The 25137-nt window shown below is 45.5% G+C and overlaps 2 protein-coding genes across 8 annotated transcripts; one reads left to right on the top strand and one right to left on the bottom strand.

Moving 5' to 3' along the window:
• Window positions 1-763: 763 nt before the first annotated feature.
• Window positions 764-11006, bottom strand: SPATA33 (spermatogenesis associated 33). Of its 6 annotated transcripts, none has more exons than XM_082233583.1 (3): window positions 10883-11006; window positions 8632-8781; window positions 764-1071 (listed from the first exon to the last, which is right to left on the bottom strand). In XM_082233583.1, the coding sequence occupies exons 1-3, from the start codon at window positions 10920-10922 to the stop codon at window positions 869-871; spliced, it is 393 nt and encodes a 130-aa protein (XP_082089709.1). In that variant the 5' UTR covers window positions 10923-11006; the 3' UTR covers window positions 764-868. The 6 variants fall into 6 exon arrangements, with proteins under 6 accessions (XP_082089709.1, XP_082089711.1, XP_082089708.1 ...); XM_082233585.1 differs by having other exon boundaries at window positions 10833-10990; XM_082233582.1 differs by having other exon boundaries at window positions 8632-8784; window positions 10883-10973.
• Window positions 11007-11049: 43 nt separating this feature from the next.
• Window positions 11050-22958, top strand: CHMP1A (charged multivesicular body protein 1A). 2 transcript variants are annotated; one of them, XM_082233579.1, is made up of 9 exons: window positions 11050-11144; window positions 11294-11479; window positions 12798-13071; window positions 14981-15000; window positions 16353-16430; window positions 17276-17422; window positions 19220-19348; window positions 20743-20930; window positions 21430-22958. In XM_082233579.1, the coding sequence occupies exons 3-9, from the start codon at window positions 13065-13067 to the stop codon at window positions 21449-21451; spliced, it is 591 nt and encodes a 196-aa protein (XP_082089705.1). In that variant the 5' UTR covers window positions 11050-11144; window positions 11294-11479; window positions 12798-13064; the 3' UTR covers window positions 21452-22958. The 2 variants fall into 2 exon arrangements, with proteins under 2 accessions (XP_082089705.1, XP_082089704.1); XM_082233578.1 differs by having other exon boundaries at window positions 11139-11479.
• Window positions 22959-25137: the final 2179 nt, after the last annotated feature.

Below are 25137 nucleotides of genomic sequence, written 5' to 3'. Positions count from 1 at the left end.
TAGTTGCAGGAGGATGTGGGGGATTTAACAAAGGCTTCAGCAACTTCCACAGAATATGCTCAGGGTGGATTGCACCTTATAACTACACCACACCCTCTTCCAGGTGTAATCCAATGGATCTCCCAAACCCTTCGCGACATATTTTTCCTGGACCTTCCTTTCTAGGAGTGCAGGTATGGCTGAGATGTTCCCCCTGCTCCAACAATACTAATCACTCATGCAGATAAAGTAAAGGTAAAGGTAAAGGTACCCCTGCCCGAACGGGCCAGTCTTGACAGACTCTGGGGTTTGTGCGCCCATCTCACATCTATTGGCCGGGGGCCAGCGCTGTCCGGGGACACTTCCGGGTCACGCGGCCAGCGTGACAACGCTGCTCTGGCGAGCCAGAGCCGCACACGGAACGCCGTTTACCTTCCCGCTGGTAAGCGGTACCTATTTATCTACTTGCACCCGGGGGTGCTTTCGAACTGCTAGGTGGGCAGGCGCTGGGACCGAGCAGCGGGAGCACACCCCGCCGCGGGGATTCGAACCGCCGACCTTTCGATCGGCAAGCCCTAGGCGTTGAGGCTTTAGCCCACAGCGCCACCCGCGTCCCATTATTGACTGGGAATCTTAAAACATTTACCAAACATATTTATTTGGAAATGAACATCCATCATCAACCTCATTTATATTTGGCTAAGCTTTGCCCTTCCTCCTCCTCCTCCTCTTCCTCCACCTCCAAATGTGGGAGATGGGGAAAGTGAAACCATGAAAGGATTCATTGTGGTGAGATTCCCATTTATTGAGAGGGGGATCCAGGACTGGGCTGCTAGCTTCCCTAGATGGTATCCATCACACTGAGTGCTGTTGACTCTCCACTGTGCACTCACTGATCTTTGCTGGTTCTATAAGCGTCTACAGTGCTGGGCTTCGTGTGCACATTATACGCGCCAAAGTCTTCAGTGTCCCGGATGGTTTTTGTTTCGGGGATTTCATCAGTATAACTGTTCAACAGCACTTCCTCCGAGGGCCCAGTCACAACGATCTTAGGAATAAGCCTTTTCTTCTTGGCAAGTTTATCAGTAGATACTGCAAGGAAAGAAGGAAATATCAAAGTGCTGCATACTGGGGCTGGGGTATGGACCTTCCTATTATCTAAGGGATGAAGCAATCGTCTAAGACGGAACTTAGTATTTCATTTTCAAAAAGAGCTGCCAAGGCCGAAATCTGCAGGAAGACTCTGCTTCTGACATGAAACCTCCTCTCGGATCCTAAGTGTGAGAAGGCTAGTTGTGGACACTCAAGAGCTTCTATGTTTGTTCCCTCCAAGGCAGAAGGACGTTAACTTGGAGTGATCCCACTCTCACCTGGCTTACTCCTGATCACTTTCAATGTAGGTCAATGAGGAAGTCAGAAAATGAGGAATATAATCAATAGGCTGGAAACACTTTCTTTGATGGTATTCTGACTTCATGCTAGCAGTTTAAACAGTAAAACTTCTTGACCCTTCCTTGGATACAGGGGGCTGCATGATGAGCTCTAGTTCTTCAAAATGTACCACTGCACCACTGCTACCAAGGCCTCAGGCAAATCAAATCAAAACTTTATTAGCAAAGCCAACAGGCCACAGCTGTACAAAAGTTAAAAATGAGAATAGGGATAAAAGGAAGAAAAGAACAGACAAAAGGAGGTCCGTCGGGTGAACAGGTCTGTCACTCAGATGGTGGCCCTCAATTTCACAGCTCTCTCGATGTACCTCGCGACCTTCTCTGTTATCTGACTGTTCGTATCAGATAATAGAAAATGCAGTGTAATGTCTGTTGAACGGCCGGGGTTGGAGAGAATGAGTGGAGTAATAATCTCATTCCTTAGGTCTTTGTAAAGAGGGCAAGAAAAAAGGACGTGGGACACTGTTTCCGTGTTACCATCTCCACATGGGCAGAGTCGTTTTTCAAATGGGGTCTTTTGGTAACGACCTTCGAGTACAGCAGAGGGAAGAACATCCCATCTAGCCAATGTAAAGGCACGTCTGTATTTTGGGATGGTTAGTTTAGACAAATATGAGGCTGGAGAGTCAAAATGAGAAGGGGGAAAGTAGGTATACCATGGGCACAGTTTCTTTAAGATAGTCAGGTTGTTTTGTCGTTCGATGTCTTTCAGGCGCTGGCCTATTAGACTCTTTGCTTTGATGAGGCCCATTGATAGTAGGGACTGTGAGTGCAGACCGCATGTAAGGAGTTTTTTATGCACAGTTTTAAACCACTTGCTTTCGTGAGGGTCTTGCATTACTAACGGCAGTAGACCAGGAGGATTCAGATTAAGACGAAGCCAATAATTAAATGTTCTCTGCCAGGTCCGAGTTTCCACAGATGGAAGGCAGGCCTCGAGTCGCAATGCTGCGTTTGGAACACAGGGGGGGACACAGAGTATTTGCCTTAGAAATTTGGACTGGACAGTTTCAAGACTGGAGCAATGGGTCCCCGTCCAGATTTGCGCCCCGTACAATAGCTGCGCCAGAGGTTTTGCTTGATAAACTTCAAGGGCTGCTGGGATGTATCTGCCCCCCTTCGTATAGAAGAAGCGGGACAGCATCTTGATGCTTTGAGCAGCTTTTTCTTTGGCACATTTTTGGTGGACATCCCAGGACCCGGTCGACTGGAAAACGATACCCAGATATTTGAAGGCTTTGACTTGTTCAATTGTCTGGTTATCCATCCTCCAGCTGTACTGTCTGTGTTTCCTTGCAAAAACCATGATTTTGGTTTTCTGATAGTTTATTGCAAGTTGCTCTCTTCTACAGTATGCTGAGAATTCATCTATGAGCCTATTTAAACCTATTCTTGTTCGGGATAGGAGTATCGCATCGTCAGCGTACAAAAGCACTGATATTGCTTTGTCAGCCAGTTTGGGGGCGTGGAAGTCCGGAGATGACAAACAGTTAACCATATCATTGATGTAGATGTTGAATAGAACTGGAGCCAGGATACAGCCTTGCTTGACCCCCTTACTGACAGGAACTGGTCCTATAAGATGGCCATTTAACGAAGTTCTTACATGCAGCACCGTGTCTTTGTATAAACAGCTGATCAGAAATAATAGTCTTTTGTCTATGCTAGAGGTGCTCAATTTGTCCCAGAGTCTTACACGTGGAATTGAATCGAAAGCAGCCTTTAGATCAATAAAGGCTGCATATAACACCCCACGGGATTTTTTGGCATATTTGTCAATTAAATAGGCTAGGGTGAAGCAATGGTCTATGGTGGATCTGCCTTGCCTGAAACCCGCTTGCTCTTCCGCTAGAATAGCTTCAGTTTCCAGCCAGCTAGTTAGCTTGGTATGAAGATGTTTGGCATATAGTTTGCTGAGTATAGGCAGAAGGCTGATTGGTCTATAACTCGCCGGATCTGTCATGGGACCTTTTTTGTAGATTGGGATAATTATTGCCTCAGTCCAACCATCTGGGAGTAAACCCGTTGAGTCGATCCAAGAAAATAAAGACGCCAGCAGGGGGGCCCACCAGCCAATGTTGGACTTCAGAAGTTCGGCAGGGATGTAATCATTCCCTGGGGCCTTGTTGTTCTTTAATTGTACGATTAAGTTCTCAACTTCCTTCGGAGTTACTGCTGGCCAATGAGGTAGGTTCTCCAGTTGAATGCATAGTTTGTAATGTTGGGCTTCCTGGTCATAGAACAAAGATTGAAAATGGCGCAACCACTCCATTGGTTCCACTGTACAGATGGAATTAGTGCGCTCCTGGTCCAGTAGACCAGATATGGTTCGCCAAAAGCAAGTAGTATCTTTCTCGTGCGATGCCTTAACCAACCTGTGCCATGCGGCTCTTTCAGCTTCCAGTTTCTTTCTCCTTAATAATTGTTTATACGACCGTCTCAGATAAATATAAGCATTAAGTAGGAGAGCAGTCCCTGATTTCCTGTATCTCCGGTAGGCTGTTCTCATTTGTCTCCTTGATTGCCTGCACTCCAGGTCAAACCAGCTAGCTCCGTCCTTTGCCCTCTTTGTAGCGGAGCTATGTATCACTGTTGTTAAATGGGGTTTCAATCTTTCCAAGAGTAATTTAAAGCGTTCCATAATCGCAGCTGCTGAATTTCCTGATACAATAGCGGAGCGAATAAGCTTTAACTCCACTGACTGAAGAAGGAGGGTTAGGTTTTCATTCAATATTGGGGACCATTTGAGTCTTTTGGGGGCTGGTATATCCAAATTTACAGAAGGTATATATTGTGGCTCGGCAATAGAATAGTCAAAAGGCCCGCCTGCAAGCTCTAAAATTAGAGGTAGGTGATCACTCAGAGTATTATGGCCCACTTGAAACTTCCTTATAAAGCTGTGAGCAAATCTTGAGATTAAGATATAGTCTATAACACTTCCCCCAGCCTTGGAGAAATGGGTATATTCCCCGGGGCGGTCCCCCTCTATATTGCCGTTTAATATCAGCAGTTCCCTCCGTCTAGCAGCCTGCACTAAGCAGAGACCTGGGAAATTACTTCTACTATCTTTGGACAGACGTGTCGCGCCAATATCCGTCTGTTCTTCAGTGTCCAAAAATTGGTTGAAATGAGTGTGTAGACTGTTGTCATCTGTTCCTATACGAGCGTTGAAATCTCCACACACAATGGTCAGGGCAGACGGGTAAATAGATTCGAGTGGCTCTAAAAACGCCTCTAGCTCAGCCCATGTAGCCTTAACAACGGATTTTTTTTGGCCTGGGGGGATATAGACATTGACCAGCAAGAGAATAGTTCTCTTGAAGCTAAGTAGGGCGGCTGTTGCTAAAGAGTTGCAGCTGGGTAGGGCTGTTAGGGAGTGCGCTAGCTCCGTGGAAATGAAGCAAGCTAGGCCACCACTAGATCTGCCGCCCCTTTGAGATGGGGAGGCAGGCAGGTAGTGGCAGTTATACCCATTAAGAAATATAGGGTCATTCTGCCATGTCTCCTGAAAGAAGATGATGTCAAATTGCTTAAGGTAACACAAAAATTGTTGATTATTTTTCTTGGCGTGCCAGCCCGCGATATTCCAGGACAGCACTTTTAGGCCCCGGGCCCTTCGGGGGGCTGGATCTATGTCACCACCATGTCCAGCAATTCTTTGGTGTCTAAAAAAACACACCCGTTGGTTCTTTTCGAGGCTGGCTGCTTGGAGAGAGTGTAGTGATCCTCTTTTCTTGGTGATTTGGGGCTAGATTTTGGAGTTGGGGGGGAAGCTAATTCATTCGGAGACAATTTAAGATAGCTGTGCCAGGAGCTTTGAGGTTTCACACCTTGCTTTGGTCTTACTTTATTGTACATCACAGGGGGCTCTGATTGTAATTCCACGTCCACACATTTAAAGGTGCCTCCCACTGTCTTCTTATCCACCAGACATTTGGGAGATATAGGTTGCACATAAGGGTCCTTCATTGTCTCACCTTGATCATCCTTTTTTTCTAGTCTGCTTTGAAGTAAATCAAATCTTTTCAGGATCTCAGTTTGAGCTGGAGAATGCAGTGACCAGAATCGCTTTATCAGCGAGAGTTCTTCCTCCCAAACGGAGTCCTCACTGTCCCACGTGGGAGGCTCGGCGCCAGTTGGGTGTGAGGCTTCCTTTTTTTCATTTGGTGCTGTTTGGTGGGGATGATCCTGCTGGAACTTATGCTTTCTATTTCGATGGTTTTGGTGGTTGGTTTTTTTCCCTTTTGTGAACTTCCACTCCTATGCTCTTGGGCCCTATCAGAGGGGTTGCAGGTGCTCTATTTTCAAATATTCTTAACAGAACTATTCTTTCTTTTTTGAATAGGTTTTTAGCTCTAAAAATGAAACTGGCCAGATTATGATCTAAAAAAGTAATCAGTGCTCGTACCGAGCAATCATCTTGATGTAGATACTCTATAGCGGCTATGTCAGTTGCTTTTACTACCCCCGGTAAAATGCCACTTATAATAGACAAAAAGTGGTCTGTACGGTCCAACCCTGCGTAAAATCTAGGCGGTTTAGGGTAATTAGCAAAGACAAGCTTTTGTGGGATTAGGACTAAACTCCATTCTCTTTTGGGACATAACATCTGTCGAACTTGAGAGGAGTGGTTCCCCTCGATAGTTTGGGTCGCCTGCTCACCTCTGTCTACTGCTTCTGTGCTGGCCATGAGAGGACTCTGGGGCGATATGACTGCAGATGGATCAGTTCCTTTGTCCCAGCTCGGTGTTGATTCTTCAGAACTTGATTTAGATTCTTTTATGGGAGTATCTACTTTACGTGTCTCTTTGATGGCACTCGACTTGGATTTGTTTTTTCCACTTGTAGAAAGGGATGGAAGAAGGTTAAAGAGCTTCTGCCAATATTTTTTACAGGTACGGTGAGTTGTCTTAAGCCGCCTTAGGTTTTTCATGTTTTTGCTTTTCTTCCTCTTAGGCTCAGCTTTTTTCCTCCGGGGTTTACTGGGGAGTGGTGGATCCGGGCTGGCTAGGGGATTTGTATTCTGGTCTGAAGCGCTCACATGTTGTTTAAAGTTATCCACTAGGGTCAGGAGCAGCCCGTTTGTTATCGCTAGAAATTTTTTAACGTTAAGGAGATCCTTAGAGATCTGGTATATCTGCTCCTGAAGATGATCACCCCACATTTCTGTTCCACAGTCATTGGCTTTCACCCAGTGGGATGAAAGATTACCTCCAAGTTCCAGCGGTGACAAATGAGGATTGGCATCGGATGTGTTGGCTGTGTTAGCCTTTGTAGCATTCTCTGCTATGGCAAGTTCTTGAGCCAGATTTGTTGGATGGTTTGTCCACTTGTTGTTTGTTTGCAAGTCCTTTAACTGTGTTGACCAATCCAGCACTGTAAGTGGCAAAGGCATAGCTACATCTAGGATACTCTCATTCAGAGTTCTCTTGCTCGAGTCTTTTTGGGGAAAGTAGCTGGTAATTTTACTTTGTCTCCTTCGTCGTTCCATCGGCCTCTGTGGTGAATTAGGCAGAATTCCTTGGTCCTTGTAATTTTTCCTGGTGAGGACCATAGTGGGTATATGGGTATATATGGATATATAGTAGGGGGGTGCTTGCTTACCGGCGGCTTATCTTTTGTTCTAAGCTGGAGTAAACAGTAGCAGAGGTGCCGATTTATGGAAGTTTATGGAAGTTGCCTCCTGAACCTCTCCAACCTCTCCAACCTGTTTAGTTCTCCAGCTATTTACATCGGGACTTGTGAGGTATCAATCATTTGAAATGTTAGAAAATATTACTGGTCTTAAGCTTCTATATTGTGCCTTGTTTCGTTTAAAGTTCAGCTAGGTCTTTCTCCCTCATTCAACAACCTCACGACGTAACCAATAAGGTAGCTAGGCAGTATAACGAAGCAGAAAAAAGAAAACAAAAGTCCCTTGTAATAATTATCGGGTTGAACTTGCCTTGTGTTTCTTGGGGTTATAGCAGCTTCAATTCCTTCCCTTTTTTTTTTTATAGATAAAAAGCTCGGCGTCTTCCGAAGGAGTAGTTGGCCTCCCCCGTCTGCTAATTACCAGCTTCGTGAAGATAGGGCGGCTTGCTGAGCCTCCTTCGGATAAAAATAGGCCTTTGGCAGTTAATAAAAAAGAGTGATAGTTTAAAGCTGCTAAGCTCGGTTAAAAGAGAGGAGAAGAAGAAAAAAAAACTTTAAAAGAGCTGAAGAGTACTAATAAATCTATATATCAACGCGGAGCACAAAATTGAGCTACCGCTAACGACGCCATCTTGGATCCGACCTCAAGGCCTCAGGCAATTTAGTTTGCTTCAGTTCCAGCTGAAGAGTGACAATGACAACCCATATAACTGGAAGTAAGGTGATGCCCTAGTGATGGAGAATAATAGTTGCACCAGGACTGCAGAGCTGAAGGGAAATATGCTTTTGTCTCTGTCATCAGCCAGGGAACAAAGGGGAAGTGGCAGGCTACACCTCTGCCCTCTCAGGAAGATTGCCCCAGTAAGATGAAGACTGGGCCAGAGAAGGAGCAGCTGCAGAGTATCTTTGTGCTTTACCCCTCCCTCCTTCCCAGGAGGCTCCAACTGCATTTGCCCTTGGAATTAAGTGGGTAGCACTCTGGCCAACGGACAAAGTGCTGCTGGGTTGATGGGGGGGGGGGAGAACTGGGTATTATTGCACTCTACTGCAAACCACCTTGAGAATCTTTCAGTAAAAAGCAGGGTATAAATCTTTTAAAGAAATAGTAACCATTTCTCATGGTTTTGTTTTGTTTTGTTTTTTAAATACTGTTGCAGACTCCAAACCCTCGAGATAAGGTGGGTTAGAAAAAATACCCTTATAGCCTATGTTGCTGGATGCATGGCTTCACTAAGTACGTGTATACAGTGGTACCTCGAGTTACATACGCTTCAGATTACATACGCTTCAAGTTACACACTCCGCTAACCCAGAAATAGTGCTTCACGTTAAGAACTTTGCTTCAAGATAAGAATAGAAATCGGGCTCCGGCGGCATGACAGCAGCAGGAGGCCCTATTAACTAACGTGGTGCTTCAAGTTAAGAACAGTTTCAGGTTAAGAACGGACCTCCGGAACGAATTAAGTACTTAACCCGAGGTACCACTGTATCTACAAAGGACTACTGAGAACATGTGAATGAGATATGCCATTGCTGTCACTATGACCCACTGTTCTCCCTTCCTCACCTTCTACTTGCATAGGATGTGGCACAGGCTTCTTTGTTGGTTTACCCGATGTTGAAGGTTGAATGTTTCCATACATGTGCTGGCTCTGTTCTTGGAAGCTGGGCTTGGATTCTTTGACCTTGCTACCATCTATATTTTTATGAACATGAGCTGCTAAGGAAAAATACAAATATTAAGAATGGAAAAGGAGATAGGTGTAGCTCAATGGTAGAACCTATGCTTTGCATGCAGAAGGTCCCAGGTTCAGTTCCTGGCATCGCTAGGGAAATGTCCCCTGCCTGAAATCTTGGATTGTTTTTGACAGTTATAGACAATGCTGAGATATGTGGCCAATGGTCTGACTTGGGATAAAGAACGTTCCTATGAAATTAAAAAAAACCCCACCTAAATAGAACAAGCAATCTTTTATCTTGCCATTTGCTAGCTCTTTGCCAAAGACCAGCCACCAATCAGAACATGAACACCTTACAAGATCAGACTGAGGGCCATCAGTGATGATGGGAGTTGTAGTCCAGCAGCATCTAAAGGGTCACAAGTTCCCTGCTCTAACAATTGCACTGCCAGGCACTGGCTTAGATACTTCAAGGAACCCATAAGCAAGCCATGAAGGGGACAGCCTTCCTCCCTTGTTGCTTCCCCCTAGGAAGACGCTCTCTGAATGTGGACACTCCATTTAGCTGTTGTGACTAATAGCCATTGATTGACTTATCTTCCCCCACAGATTTGTCTATTTTAAATCTAATTGTCATTCATTTCCAGCAGATCTGCTGGAAGTTGTACACTTATTCCCCACCCCCTACAATGTTTCAAGAGGGTTCTTTGTGCTACAGATATTACAGAAGCATTACCCAATAGATGAACAAGACAGAGAGACATCCAAAAGAGGTTAAGGATCAATAACATGGGTGCTTCCAGGCTAAAACATCCCCCAAATAACTGTGGTGCTAAACAGGTACAGAGGCATGCTACATAGATACAGTACTTTAAAAGAACAGGGGCACAGGCACTAGGACACAAATCTGCATGTCCTGATTTATGCATATATATGCAAATATAGGAATTACTAGAATTTCACAGAAGCCATGCTAATTACCGTAGTTTCCCACTCAGAAAACAAACATATCAAGCAAGACCAGCTGATCTGGTTCTACAAACATGACATTCTAATTGTCCTCATTGAACTTTAGCTTTGTTTGTTTTATGATAGTGCTGTTAATTTGTTTCCTATTTATTGGTCTTGTTTTTATGGATTCTGTAATTTATGTATATTGATATCTTTTTTTCTGTAGAATTGAATTATTAGTTATTTAATTGTCTCACACTCTGATACTGAAATATCCAATGAAGAACAGAATGTAAATGCTTAGGTCACGTCCACACCATACATTTAAAGCAGCCTCCCCCAACAAATCCTGGGGGGGGGAACTGTAGTGTTTGCCTCACAGAGCAATAATTCATAGCAACCTTTAAAAACTACAGGTCCCAGGATTCTCTGGAGAAAAGCTTGTGCTGTAAATGTAGGGTGTGTTAGAAATAAAAAATAAAAATGAGAACTTGTGGGATGTTGGATTTTTTATCCAGCTAGTTAGTGGATGGGATTAGGGACAGAGAAATGAGGGTGGGGAAGAGGCAAGCATTATCTGACTGACTGTTCTTTTGAACTAAGTGCCTGATTCTTGGCATATTTACTGAGAAGAAATTCCACCAGTTTCTGCAGTACTTGCTTCCAGGACCAAAGCCTGAAGATGGTTGTACATGTGCAGCAGAATGAAGTGGTAATGGGGTAATAGAAGGGAATGTGCTACTTTTTGCTGCAGGTGGGGGAATTACATTTCTGAATGGTCCCTGACATTAAAAAAAATCTGTCCCTGCATATAAAAAATTGGCAGATCAGGAAGGAGATTGGGATAGAACCTTTCTCCTTGATGTGTTTGTGTTCTTACTTGCAGAGGGGCTTTCACAAATGTTATCACCTACTTGCAGCCTGAAGTGGTACCATTCATTCTACCACCTCAGGTTCCTACCAACACATCCTGCTGCCTGTGTAGTGTCCAGGCTGCCTCAATCTCTCATCCAAAATGGCATCTCTCAAAACAAAAGGAGTAGCAACTCTTCTCCCCCAACCCACTTCATTTACAAGCCAAAGCCATTAGGCTGGCCTGACCTCATTCTGCTCATGCCAACTGTTACCTGGCACTAACCTGAACCCTTCTTGGACATCATTCTGTAAAGAGGAACAAGAGCATTTTACCTCCTCCCACATCTTCATGTTTGCTGTGAGACCCCCCCATAGATGAGCCTACAGTCCTTGCTCCCCCGACATTGGCACTACTCCACCCTTGATTGCATTGTCTGGGTCCTTTTGTGACTCAGTACCAACCAGCGCCATCATCATCAAAGAAGCAGCACACCAGATGCACAGCAGGAGGGGGCTGATTCAGCTCAGGAAATGACTCCTGTGATATCCTCCTCAGGACCCTTTACCTGTGGCAATGTATGGGTGCTGTAAGAAAGTACAGGTTTCCCTCTTTTTTTCCTGCCCTCTTTTTCTCTTGGGCTAATTAATGTTTGGCATATTTTCTCCCACCACCATTTTTATTATATCCTTCTCACCATATTCAAATGATTTCCCCCCTTACATCCTCAGACAAAAACATCTCAGGAGAAGTTAGAGTGAAGAGTAATAGATATTGAGCCACTCTCATCATGGCTGGGAGGCATCTCCCATAGGCAAAACCTAAATCCCCTTCACTGCACTACACGGGCTCTAACTTTTCTAAAGTGCTCTGACTTTTTTGGAATTTGCACTAGGATGGTTTGGATGTTGCAAGACTCTTGGTGATGATAGGTAAGTGCTATTAGGACAGAGTAAGGGAGCTCCCCTATTTTCCCATTGTGGGTGACCATGAAGAACCCTCCAAAACTGTTTGTACCATCAAACAGGTCATTCTGCCAAGAAGCTTTTTCTAAAGTTTAGCTAGAGTGATGGAAAACAAAGAGGCTCCATCATCTATGTGCTAGCCCATGGGTAGGCCAACTAAGGTCCAATTGCCTTCTCAATCTGGCCCACGGACGGTCCGGGAATCAGTGTGTTTTTACATGAGTAGAATGTGTCCTTTTATTTAAAATGCATCTCTGGGGGATTTGTGGGGCATAGGAATTTGTTCACCCCCCACCAAAAAATATAGTCTGCCCCCCCCCACAAGGTCTGAGGGACAGTGGACTGGCCCCCTGCTGAAAAAGTTTGCTGACTCCTGTGCTAGCCTTTCAAAAATTTGACAATGGCCTCTGAATATTGCCTCTTAATCATCTCTTCTCCAAGTTAAACATAACCAACTCAACCTTTTCTCATCAGACTGGTTCTCCAGACACCTTACCATCTTTATCTCCTTCTCTGGAAATGTACCAGTTTACCAATATCCTTCCTCCCAAGTGACAGTTGGCCATATTCTTCTTGAAAAGAAAGGTGCTCTTTAAATTCTAATAGTAGTAGTAATTAGTAGTAAATTTGCATGGTGGTAGACAGCCTTGGAGTTTGGGTCAAGCTGTCACACAGTAGAGAATCCCACCCAACCTCACCTGTTGAAGACCAGTGCTCTATACAACACAACCTCATCTTCACCAGTCAGTAGAATGGGGATAATTTTGCTGCCGCTCAATTATGCTCCAAAGTTATGCTGCAGCAGCATAGTTAAAAGTCATACAACCAGCAGAAACGTTCTCAAGAGGCAGACCAAGCACAATGTGCTGGCTCTATCCAAGGCCAATGTATATTTATTTGGAAAACAATGGTGCCTGAACACTGAATTCGCTTCCTTTCTTCTCCCCTTCATTGTCTCTTCCTTTTGTATGTGTCAAATATTTGTTAGTTTGAAAGCCATTCTGGAGTAGGAACCAGTCTAGTTTTTGTCCAGGCCTAAATACACTATTTTTATCCTAATTCTTCTATATACAGCCCTAAATACTTGATCTTGATGATGATGATGGGAATCATCACCACCGTCAAATAATACGCAACAATAACAACAGCAATATGTAAAAAACAATCATATCGATATGCAAATAAGATTTATATCTGCTTCGTGCTTAAATTACTCCCAAGCTGTGCAAAAGCGCTTTCCCCCGCATCTCATCATGTTCGTTTTCTTTCTCCCTCGTTGCCATAGGAACCGCCACCTACGAGCCTTGTCTTGCTGGGCGTGCCCACGAGTGACTTTTTTTAAAGTCTACGCATGCGCCAGCACGGACCCGGTGAGCGAGACTGCGGCGCGGTGAGAAAGACGATGGCGGTCGTGATAGACCGTCGTCTCGCGAGGCGTGGCTGAGATCGCGTTCGAGGCGACGCGGAAGAGGCTGGGGAGAGAACCCGGAAGTGGGCGAGGAGGGAGCCCGGAAGTTTTGGTCAGGGGAGTAGACAGAGGACTCAATTCAGAATGGACGGTAAGGCAGCTCTTTCCCCTTCTTCCTCGGGTGGGTGGGGGATGGAGCGATTTCACATTCAACCCTGATGCAGGGTGTGGGGACTTTGGGACTGGAGCCTTGCCTACAGTGGGGTGGGGATAACTGGGAAGGTGAAAGAGGGGTGGGGTTCCTGGGGTGGGGAAGTGTGTAACAATGAAGCCATCGAGACATGACTTTAGCATTCGCCCACCCAGCCCCCGGCCTTGACTCCCATAAAGTGTGTGTGTGTGTGTGTGTGTGCGTGCGCACCCCTTGTGCATGTGAGCTGGAGGTAAATTCTCTCGAGTTGTTTAGAAGGGATCTGGGGTGGGGATATCTCTCCAGGCTGCCTTCCTGCCTGCCTGTTAGAGTTGTTGACTTTTTCTCTCCCCTCCGCCCCCAGGCTCCTGCCTCACACACATTTGTCAGGCAAAGGTTCACCTGTTCAGTTTCTGGCACAAGTGCCTTCCTAGAAAAGGAAGTTGACAACCTTATTGCCCCCCTAAGACAAGGCTGTCAAGAAGCACACATGGGGGGGGAGGGGAGGTTCTTTTTCTTCTTCCTTCAACTAAAGGCAAGTGGCTGCTTGACATGCAGGCAAAAATCTATCTGCTGTGTTTGGTATTTTGAAGGAATGCTTCCCCTTCCCCATCAAATTGTTCTGATTAAATGTCTGGGGTGTTTGTTTTGCCTGCAGAGTTTGTTTAGGCTAACTTAATTTTAGTCATTTAGTACAACTTAGTACAATTCATGGATTGCATAGATTGCCGAGTCTGACCATCCTGTCGTATGTCACAGGGTTGGACTAAATAGTGTATTGGATATGCCTTGTGATTTTGTGGGAGACAGAGTCAGATGTTTGGCTTTGATCTTTGATATAGCCCACTTTCATTACTCCTGCACTTCACTCACAAATGGCTAGGTTTTAAATATGTGGCACAGAGGTTCCTGCCTAAGGGCAGGGGGTCAGTCAGTGATTTTCTAACCCATACTAGAAAATATCTATTGGTATTATGATATGCCCCAAGGGATGGAGCCCTGTGGACAGAAATGTATGCCTGTGAGAGGCATGTTTACATTGGCCAGAAACTGATCTTTTCATAATAATAATTTTATCAATATTTTTATTATATGTACCCTGTCCATCTGACTGGGTTGTTCTAGCCACTCATCTGGCTGGCAGTCCTTTCAAGAGAATCATTTTTGCGAGCCATATAAGACTGTGTGTTTAGAGTCTTCAAAAGGGGATCCTTTAACAAGCAGTAATGTATTTTCCTCATTTCTTGTATGCCACTTCCTGTTCCTGGATGCCAGACAGATGACACAGTGTATGAGCCAGTTACCTGGGTAGCATAGTGTTTGATCGATTTCCCCTCACCACAGAGTTAGAACAGGAGTCTCCAGTTAGCAGTTATCCTCTAGGCAGCTTGAGAGGCCAGAGTACAAAGGAAAATGATTGCCATGGTTAAAGTTGAGTGTTGAATTCTGGAGAGAGAAAGTGCTGTGGCACTTTGAAAGACTGGCTTACTAATATATTGTCACATGATTAGTATATAGGCTATAAATGCATGACAGGTCAAGAAGTTGGGCTCCAAGGTGCAACGATTCCTCCTGTGGAACTGTGGGACTGGAAAAACATAATGATTTTTAGCAGCAAATATAAAAAATGTAGGAGCTAGTTCATTGTATAGAGATGAATGTATTTCATATTCCTCATGTAAAGTTGCTAAAGACAAAGTGCTTAGCACAAAGGATATTTGTTGCTCTATGGACAGGGTGTATTTAATGTACCCAGTTTGGACCTCTTTGGGCTAGAAGGAATGTTTGGGTTGGTGGAAATTTCAGTCAGTACCCTTCATTCTGAGACCTTTTTTCTGAAACCCAACTATTGCCATCTTTCTCTTCACAGATACACTCTTCCAGTTAAAGGTGAGTGCTGGACACTATGAAATGCTGTTTCTTGTTGCCAGCCAGGGCTTAACTATTAACTATTCTGCAGCAAAGTATAGAAAAGGATGTAAATTTCTTTTAAAAAAAATATACTGTACACAGTGCAGATGCTGAATTATTGAGAGAGAATTTATTTATTTTGAAGATTAATACCTTGCCTTTCAAATGGATGGTCTGCAAGGAGGCTAACAGTCTTCAAGGCAGCTGTATGTGCAATTTGTTTTTTTTTTAAATCACCATTTTAAAAATGCACTTTTTTCATGGTGAACTTATGTAGGTGGCACCTAGGTTTCTGTCAGGAAGTATTGTCTTTCTTGGACAGAGAAAGCATCTACTTTCTGGACTGGCAGATTACTAGTTTGTAGTTGTGTATGAGACTCTGGGATGGGCAGCTCCTGGGGACCACTAGTAGTGGGAAGTTTCACTGACTCAGACTAGCTTTTCCCACAGCTCTCAATTGTGCATTCAATGCTGGTAGCTTCTATTCGGTCTTGTAAAATTTATTGATATTCTACAGTATGCCAACCCGTTGGTATTGCTTCTTTGTGGGCCTCAGATTTGTGGACTCTGAATATGCACACAACTTAAAAATTACTCATGATGTATTGGTCTAAAGTAGGGAGACAATGGCCATTTCTACCTCCTGTTTCTGTACAAGAGCCCTCCTGGACCAGGCCAGATGCCTGTCTCACAGCAGCCAACCAGATGCCTCTGAGAAGCCCCCAAGTAGGACACGAACACAATGACATCTCATGTTCATGATCCCCAGTAATAGTTATTCACTGGAAGTGATATAACCCTCATGACTAGTAGCCATTGTTATCCGTTTCTCCATGAATTTGTCAAATCATCTTTTAAAGTCATCCAAGTTGGTGGCCAGTACAATCTCTTGTGGTAGCCAGTTCTAGTGATGAACTGTGTGATGTGTGAATATCCCCCCCCCCTTTCATCTGCTTTAAATTTTCCACTTTTCAGATTCTTTGGATGACCTTGGGTCTAGTATTGTGAGAGGAACAGAAGAAAAACATGATCTTCTTTTCCCACCTCTTACATACATAATTTTACACGCCTTTGCCATATTTCCCCCACAGCGCTTTACTGCTCTTTTTTGTAAACTAGAACACCCCAAATATTATAACCTTTCATCATAGGGGAGTTACTTTAGCCACATATGGCTTGTCTTTTCTTCATCTTTTGAGGTCTTGCACATACTTTTTGAGATATGGTGACTAGAAATGTACAAATAGCAAGTTCTTCCCTGTGGCTATCTCCTCCTCTGGAGATGTTTTTCTGCCTGCCTGCCTACCTACTGAGCATCTCATTCTCTCTAGTTTACAGCCAAGCAGCTGGAGAAGCTTGCCAAGAAGGCAGAAAAGGACTCCAAAACCGAGCAAGCCAAAGTCAAGAAGGTAATGGAAATAAATGCTGGTGATGAGAGTAACTGCCAGATGTACCTGAAAGGCTGACTGCTTCTCCAATCAGAAACTCCAATAGCAGCATTACTGCTCTCTCTAAGCCGCTTTGCTTACACACTGTGGCTCCCCATTTGAACATCAGTAACCAGTGCCCCTCCAGATCTTGTTCAATTCAAACTCTTATCAGCCCCAGTCAGTATGGTCAGTGGTTCGGGATAATGGGAGTTGGGTCCAACAACATCTGGAGTGCCACAGATTCCGTATCCTTGTTTTAATTGTTTTTGTTTTAAGGCTGTGTGTTTCCTGTGTCTTTCTGCTCAGTTCAAAGTTTTGGCTCCCTTAGTTTCTCTTTTGTATGCCCATCCTCTCTGTCTTTTGCTGTGTTCCATTTCTGGCACAGCCTCACCTTTCCCCATAACTGATCTACTTGTCTGTCTCTGTCTTTAGTAGCTCCATTCCTGAACATGTTTGTCCATTTTCTTGTCTCTTCCTTTACTCCTGATTTCTTTGTCTAGTGCAGATTGTAAGTAAGGACCTTTCTACACTGTGGGCACTACATTGTTGCACCACTAAAAATGGAGAGGCATGGGGCAGTCCTTATTTAGGGAAAAGGTGGGCCCAGCAAGTCTGTGCCATGTAATGTTAATGTTGGGAGACACTGTTTGAAGGCCACCTTCTTGTTTTGGCCAAGCCATACATATATGTTGTCAGGTGTGGGGCAGGTAAAGATGCAGCTGGCTTGAAAGGTTTTCTGGCTGATTGGCAGCACGTTTAGAGCCCCATACAAGTGCTCTGATTCTGGTGAATTCACCCTGAGCATCTTTTTTCTTCTGCTCCAGGCCCTTCAACAGAAGAATGTGGAATGTGCCCGTGTCTATGCAGAGAATGCCATTCGGAAGAAGAACGAAGGCTTGAACTGGCTCCGTATGGCTTCCCGAGTGGATGCGGTGGCCTCTAAGGTCCAGACAGCAGTGACTATGAAGGGGGTAAGAAGATGCACTTTGGCACTGGTGTTGAGTCTCCACAGTCTAACCTGGTAGATGCTTCCTCTTCACTGCTGCTTAAGGCTACAAGGACTTGCCTTTCACATTGGCCATGTTTGCACATAATGTTTACCAACATGGTGTACAGCTTCACGACACCCAGTGAAAATCCCCTGCCTTGTGCTCACCAAGGTCTCCTGCCCCTCTCATTGCTTTTTTAAAAATCACATCTTTTACCGTAGGCATTGCTGGGCAAGGTGGGTTGATTTGCATCGAGATGATTTAAATCACAGCCATTTTGTGGCGGTGCCTATGCCAGTTTCTCATAATTCCATAACCTTCCCCCACTCCAGTCCATCTGAAAAAGTCCACACTTCACCATTCGTCAATAACAAACCATGGCTTACTGGGAACGAGCAACAGACTGATGCACTCTCTCAGTCGCACTTGCTTCACTCCTCCCTAGCAATAAACAACATTGAGCTGGCTGCTGTGTGGTTTAACGTTCAAGCCAGTGCTTGTGTCTTGTTTCTCTCCAAACACACCATGACTGGTAAGCCAAGAGCAAACCTCAGCTTCCACATGTGATTTATCTGGCAAGAAACAAATCACCAGCAGCGCTTAGTATGTAACACTAAGCCAGCTGCTCCATGGTTTTGTAAAGGGGGCACAGGGAAGGAACTGGGCAGGATGACTGAGCAGCACGCAGAGTAATTTATTATTTCAGGCTATGGTGTACCATTACATGAAAACTGAGCTACAGTTGGACCGACAGCCACTGATCCAGCCAGGTGTTGCCTGTCTTGGTTAGCAACAGATTTCTAAGATCTCTGGAAGAGTGCTTTTCCAGCCTTACTGCCCGAGATCCAATCTGCAATTTAATCCATAATATTAGGCATATTGTTGTCGGCAAACATGCTCATTTGACCCCTGGGTTGCTGACTCTTCCTTATTCCATATTGATATGTGAGCAGAACTGGTCAGTCTGGTTTGCTCCATTGGAGCCCTGTGGGCTACTTTGGGGCCAAAAAATGTTCCTCTTACCCACTCTACCCCTTTCCACTCTGCCTATTTTTTTCTCTGCTGCTCTCTATTGCCCCCCAGCATCTCAATCCTGGCCCCTCTTGACTTTTAGACCTTGAGTCTGGGCTTCCAAGACTGAAAATGATGAAACAGCCATTAAGGTCTATCAGCTGAGAACCACCTTGGTTGTGTTTATACTTCTGAAACCCTCATTCTCTGCTCATTTGACACTTTCTGCCCCCTGGCTTTTCCTGCCGTTGTTGTTCTGAGGGACATAACTCTTAAATCAGTGGTGGAGAACCTCCAGCCTGTGAACCTAATTATACCTACCAGCCCTACCCGTTTGGCTAATGGAGGTCACTTCAGCCAAGCCATGCCCATCTGCTCTGGAGCAGGTAAAGAGGCAGTGCAGCTGAAATGAAAGCGGGTTTGCAGGCACTGCTGAGCAGTCCTCTGGACCACATTTGCAAAGGCTGTTGATCAGCTGGTTGATGACACTTGCAAAATACAGGGTGGTGCTTTGGCCTGCACAGTTTGATTTTAAACTGTACAGGCAGAACAGGACACCTGACATCATTGTGATGCCAGGTGATTGACAGCCCACCTGTGAAATTTGGCTCATGGGGTGGGAGAAGGGGAGAATGCGGCTTGTGGACTAGATGCAGTTCCCCACACTTTATTTAAGTCCTCCAAGTCCTGGCTCCAGCTCTCTGGGCAATTCCCTGATGGGCTTCTGCTTCCTAAATGCATGATACATTTTCCGACTCTCTACTGCAGGTGACTAAGAACATGGCCCAGGTGACGAAGGCCTTGGACAAAGCACTCAGCTCTATGGACTTGCAGAAGGTCTCCGCTGTGATGGACAAGTTTGAGCAGCAGGTCCAGAACTTGGATGTTCACACTTCGGTAAGGGCTGTTTGCTGTCCAGGGAGAACAAGGCATCTGTGCTGTAATGCTATGGGTGGTGGGATGCAAGACTCCTTAAAACTCCTTATTTCAGTAAACCTGTTCTGTCCCCATCCCCCCCTCCCATTTGCCTATGACTCCTTCTCCTTCCATCTACCCCCTCACTGCCAGACATAGTGAAGTTCTGTTGAAGTTCAGATTTCTGCTGTAGGAAGTGTGTAAAACACTCTTTTTTAGCAGTATGTATGCTCTGGTCTGGAGTTTGGAATGTAGGAAGCTGCCTTATACTGAGTCAGACCACTGGTCCATCTATCTCAGTATTGTCTACTCTGACTAGCAGCAACTCTCCAGGGGTTTCAGACAGGGAGTCTCTCCCAGCTCTATCTGGAGATGTTGGGGGTTGAACCTGGGCCCTTCTACATGCAAATCAGATGTTTTACTGATGGCCCTTGGATGTGGGCTAGGGCAGGAGGAAGGTGCAGAATGTAAATGAACAGCCCTTTTCATGTATGGAGTGTGTTGGGTCTGCTATCCCACTGTTTGGTTGTGCACAACTCTTCCCTGCCTGTGTAGAGGAAGTGATTGTGTGTGTGTGTTTCCCCTGCTCTCAGTGCAAGCTTCTTGTATAAGGGCCTTACTACTGCTGTCGCCCTTCTACAAATTCCAGTAGGAATGGAGAGAGAGTCCCCTTCATTTTCTGTCCGCAAACTGCAAGGGGAAAAGGAAAAGATTGGTGGGCTTATTGGTGGACGCCAGTAGCACCTTCCCTTTTTTATTCATATGTAATTTTTATTGATCTCGAGAAAACAAATAGAGAAACTTCAAGTAAACATCATAGAATCCAGCTGCAGATTATCCAATACTTAGTACTGACTAGCTCACAGCAAACAATTAAATTATCTTGAAAGAGTCGTTAACAGTTTTGTGTGATAACTAGGCATCAGCAGAGCCCCTCCAAAGCGATGTGTGGATATTGGGAGGGCCTGAGAATTTTAAGTCCATATTGATAAAGAGGAAAAAATAAGAACCACAATTGTTCAAACTGATCTTTCTTCACTTCACTTCTTGTCACTTGTCTGTGTTGTGTAGGATGTTCAAACAGGACTATCTCCCAGACAGTGTTGAACCATGCCTCTGTTGTTATACATTACTTCCAGTGTTTAGCAACGAACATCTGAGCCACCACCAGATGTTCATCAGTGGGGGACAGCAGTAGCACCTTCCTGCTGCAGGGAGATCTGGAAGAAGGGGGTGTTTTGTGCTGGACACGTGTGGGACAGCAAGAGGAATAATTGCCACTGAGAAGCAGGCCCGTTTGTTGGGACTGCACCGGACATATTCTTGTGTTCTGTTTCCTCCCTCCTTGCTAAGGATCTGTTTTGTGATCCCCACAGGTGATGGAAGACTCCATGAGCTCAGCCACTACACTGACCACACCCCAGGAGCAAGTTGACAGTCTGATAGTACAAATTGCTGAGGAGAACGGCCTGGAAGTCATGGATCAGCTGAACCAGCTGCCTGAGGGGGCCTCGGCAGTGGGAGAGAGCTCGGTGCGTTCCCAGGAGGACCAGCTATCGCGAAGGTTCGTTGCCACCCAAACATGCCCATAATCATTTTGTAGGATTCAAATTCCTGCTTCTCAGCCAACGACAGAGACCCAGGCCCTGGCAGCTTTTAAAATATCTATAGGTTGCCATATCCTGGTAGCAAGTAGCATCACTCTTCTCTCCCCAAAACAGGACCACCCATCCATGGTATCAGCTGGTTTTGGGGAGCCAAGAGGTTTTCAAAAGTATTTTTTAAAAACTTTATAAAATTAATTTTTAATGCAAAATTAAAGAAAGAAAGAAAACTTAAGGGTGAACAACCCTAAGGGACAGTCTCCAGAAATAGCCTGACAAGCACTGAGCATGCTCTGTGGCTGCAGAATCTTCTCTGATGTGGAAAGAAGGCAACACTGAACGAGAGCTGTAATATTTTTTGGCTATACCCCATGGTCAAAACTAAAAATCAAGCTTTTTTCTGTACCTTAAAAAAAGCCTTATTTTTTCATTTTCTATTTCTCCCGTGTTCCTGTCCAGGTTGGCTGCCCTGCGGAATTAACCCTCTCTACTCCCCCTAATGGACTTGCTTCTGCCTTGTTCAAATATGATTTGTGGACTTCCTACGGGAGGCCCCAGGCCACCCCGTCCTATGGTGATCGGAAGGAAGACTGGTCCCTCGACTCCTCCAGGCCTGCTGTGTTCAGCAATGAACTTTAAATCCTCTCATGGTGATGGCAATTTACTCTCTAAAGATAGTGGCAGCAGCAAGCACCTGTGCATGAACTTGCCTAGGCTTGGCTGGGATGGTGTGATTGGGAGGCAAATTTATTGGAATGGTTCTCCTCCCCACCCCCCAAAAAACACCAACTTCTTTTTTTCAGCCCACACTTCCCCTCATCCTCTTGTGCCTGAAAGTCACTGGATGAAAGGAACAGGAGCATATAGCTCTTAGAAATGATTCAGGCAGAGCCCTTGCAAGACTTAAAACCTTTATAACTGGAACCTGTGTCTGGTGTGTGGAGGCAGGTGTGCTGTTTGTTTCTCCTAATATCAGTCACTTCCTTGGCTTAGGGCAGCCTCCCTGACCTGCCCTCCAGATCTTTGGACTACAACTCCCATAAACCCCAGCTTCTACATCTGATGGGAGTTGTGGTCAAAAGCATCTGGAGAGCACTAAGTCAGGGAAGGCTGTTTTAGGGGATGACTTGAGGAAATTGGAATTGGAATTGTGCTACAAAGTGAGCTTGTAGAGAGAATGGATGTGTACCTTTCTCCCCTCCCCCGCCTGTCTGTTTACACACCATTTTGGATTTCCATACCATTAAGTGACCTTTGAAACTAATGTTCCTTTATTCTCTCCCTCCATTACACACAGAGAGAGATAGATTCATTTGCTGATTCTACACTCTCTGATTCTTCTGCCGGCCCTCTTAAGAACTCTTTGCTTGTGTTCTGCATTTCAGTTCACCCTTGTCCAACATGTACCTTTCCTCAAACTTCTGGAAGGGGAACCCTCATGTACAGAGATGCTTGGGTCTTTCCCCCTGAATTGTCATATTGGAGAAGTTTGCCTCTTGGTTCCAGAGCAGCTCTTCCCCCTGCGCTCTCACTCTCTTTTCCTCCCCTTTCCACAAGACTTGGGACCTCCTAATACTCTGGGTGGAAATGGTGGGGCTTAGCAGGATTAGGTTCTTGTCTTCAATGGTGTTGCTTTGATCTTTCTGCCAGAGCCGATGTCAAGAGAGCAAGAACCTCTTTGGTCTCCTGTAAGAAACCACGCTGTTCCACTTTGCTGCTGGTATTTAAAATGAGGTCTCTCTCCTCCCGCCATTCTGTCTCTGAAGGGCTTGGCCTTTATGCTTGTGCTGTTCCTGTTCTTCTAAGCCGCACTTTGTGGGGTGTGGTGTGGGAACAGAGGGCGTGTTTTCATTGTGAAAGGCTTGTTGGAAAGGGGTTATGGAGTGCCACATCCTCCCAGCTCCTTCTTGGGAAAAACACTGCTCTGTTTTGCCTTCCTCCACCTCGAGTTTAAAAAAATATTAAAGCGTATGCTGTTGTTTCTTTAATGCTGTTTTAAATAAATTACACTCCGGAAATCGGGGTGTATGGGGTTTTAGCGAAGGGGTAGTACCACCAGGGGAACACACACATCATGCTCCTTTGGGGGTAGTTTGTCCACCTTTGGTCCCCACTCTGCACTCAACTCTCACCTGGGATTCTTAGAAGCAGTCAACATGCAACAGCGGTCACGCCATGGGAACGGCTTCAACTGGGCAGCTAAACCAGGCGAGGGTATCCAATGAGTCTCAAACTCTCAGTAAGTGAGGAACTTCCCCTGCATGCAAAGACAGGCTCCACTGGGAGGATGAGATCAATAGTGGGTCCAGTGATCAAGAAGGTGGTTTCTGCATGTGTTGTAGAGGGAAGTGAGGCAGATGAGATTTGTCAACCTGGGAAGGTACCCAATCTAGGAGAAGGAGAACTCTGCTGCCTTGCAAGGTGTCTTCGAGGGAAGAAATGGCTACCCTACACAAATCTGGAGTGAAGTCTGTACGATGGTTAGATGATGCCTTGTACACTACCTTTTGGCAACTCCTGCAGTCAAGCGGGTGCCAAAGGTATTGCTCTGCTTTCCTTTGGACCACATCAGTGAGGCCGAGAGGGGGGTCTTATAGGCAGCCCAGTACCTCCATAGGCACTGGCCAGGCCTGCACCCCAGGGAGGTCACTTCAGTACTGTTAATGCAGTGATTTTAATTCACCCCTGGAAGTACACTCCATTGTCTCTCAGTCTCAAGGCAGGCAGATGCCAACAATCTCTGGAAATCAGTAGGTGCAGTTAGGTTTACATAGGTTTCTACACTCTTGGAGCAGGCTGGGACAATGAGTGGATAATCCTGCCCTTGGAGATCATACATAGAGGAAAGCTTGGTGGCAATGGTCAGCCAGATTAGGCACTGACTGAGAGCCCCAGGTGCTCAGAAGGGTCTCCTGCCCTGTCGTCGTCCCTCCTTCCCTGCTGTGGCCCCAAAGCTGCTCCTTTTGAACGAGATCCAAGTTTGATTCGTATCCACAGTGTCCGCCTACCATGTTCAATTAATCAGGAGGCCCAATCCTTCCTATTTCATTTTTTTAAAAAATTGTTGCCACAGGGCAGCTTACATGTCTGCCAATAGGTGGCCATGCCAACTGCAACATGATGAAAGAGCAGCAACTGCTGTCCTAGCTCTTATGGCTGAGAATTGGTGTCTGAGCTGAGGGCATGGAATTGAATTTGCAGCTTCCGAAACACAGCATGGCTCCCGACAGTTCTTTCTGGTGTTGTGTCCCTCCCCCGGTCCAAAAAGGTTGGTAAACTCTGTGTTGCTCCCTCAAATTCTGTGTGGTTCTGCATTAAACAGGTTTGCCACAAGAGGGCTACCTCCCCTAAGGAACGGCGCTGCTTCTTGCTTAGCCCAGCTTTAGATGTGCTTTAGCTCCAGCAGAGGCATGGGGGGGGGGAGCTTCCAGGGTGAATGGCCTGGGCACATTTTCCTTGAGGCAGGGGGATACTCACGCCACCCTCCCCAAGCCAGCCTTGTGCCACTTTGTGAGGCTGGTATCTGATCACATCCCATTCTTGGGCACTGCCTGGTCAGATTGTCAAAATAGTGGTTCAGAAACGGGGCAAATAAGAGACCAACCTGGCCCCATCCATTGGCCAGAGAATGAGCAGATGCAAGGAGCTGGCCTCCCCACTCTCTGCTCCCATTGCCTGTCACTCTGGGACTGTAGAAGCAAGGAGAGAGGATGCTCTGGCCCCATCCGCCATCTGCTAAAGGAACAAGAGCTAGCAATTGCTATTCAAGGACCAGCACCAACAAGGGGAGATCAGCCTGGCCCTTTTCAGACCACAAATGCCATCTTATGCAGCTTATTTCTCTGGCTTTAAAATAGCATCCCCCTCATCTACCTTTCCCCTACTCTCCTCTCATTTTTTTATTTTTAGTCTGCCTTGGGAAATGGCAACTGTCTGAAAAGTGGAATAAAAATAGCAATAATAATCACAGTTGTAGTCTGCATCAAACCCAGAGTTCATTCCTTACTCATTTTAAAAAAGAAGCTTCTGCTTCTCGCTCCCCACCCCCCTGCTTGTCTGCAGAATTGTGATCCCACCATTCAGCTCTTTCTTAAGCAATTGGCTGGGCTTCTTCAGCACACAGAGGGCCCTTCATTTAAAAGTGAGTCTCAGGTTAACCCTACATAG

Source organism: Podarcis vaucheri (assembly GCF_965113315.1).
Source record: "Podarcis vaucheri genome assembly, chromosome: 7".
In the NCBI taxonomy this organism is placed as follows: Eukaryota; Metazoa; Chordata; class Lepidosauria; order Squamata; family Lacertidae; genus Podarcis; species Podarcis vaucheri.
This window is presented reverse-complemented; position numbering and strand designations above follow the sequence as displayed.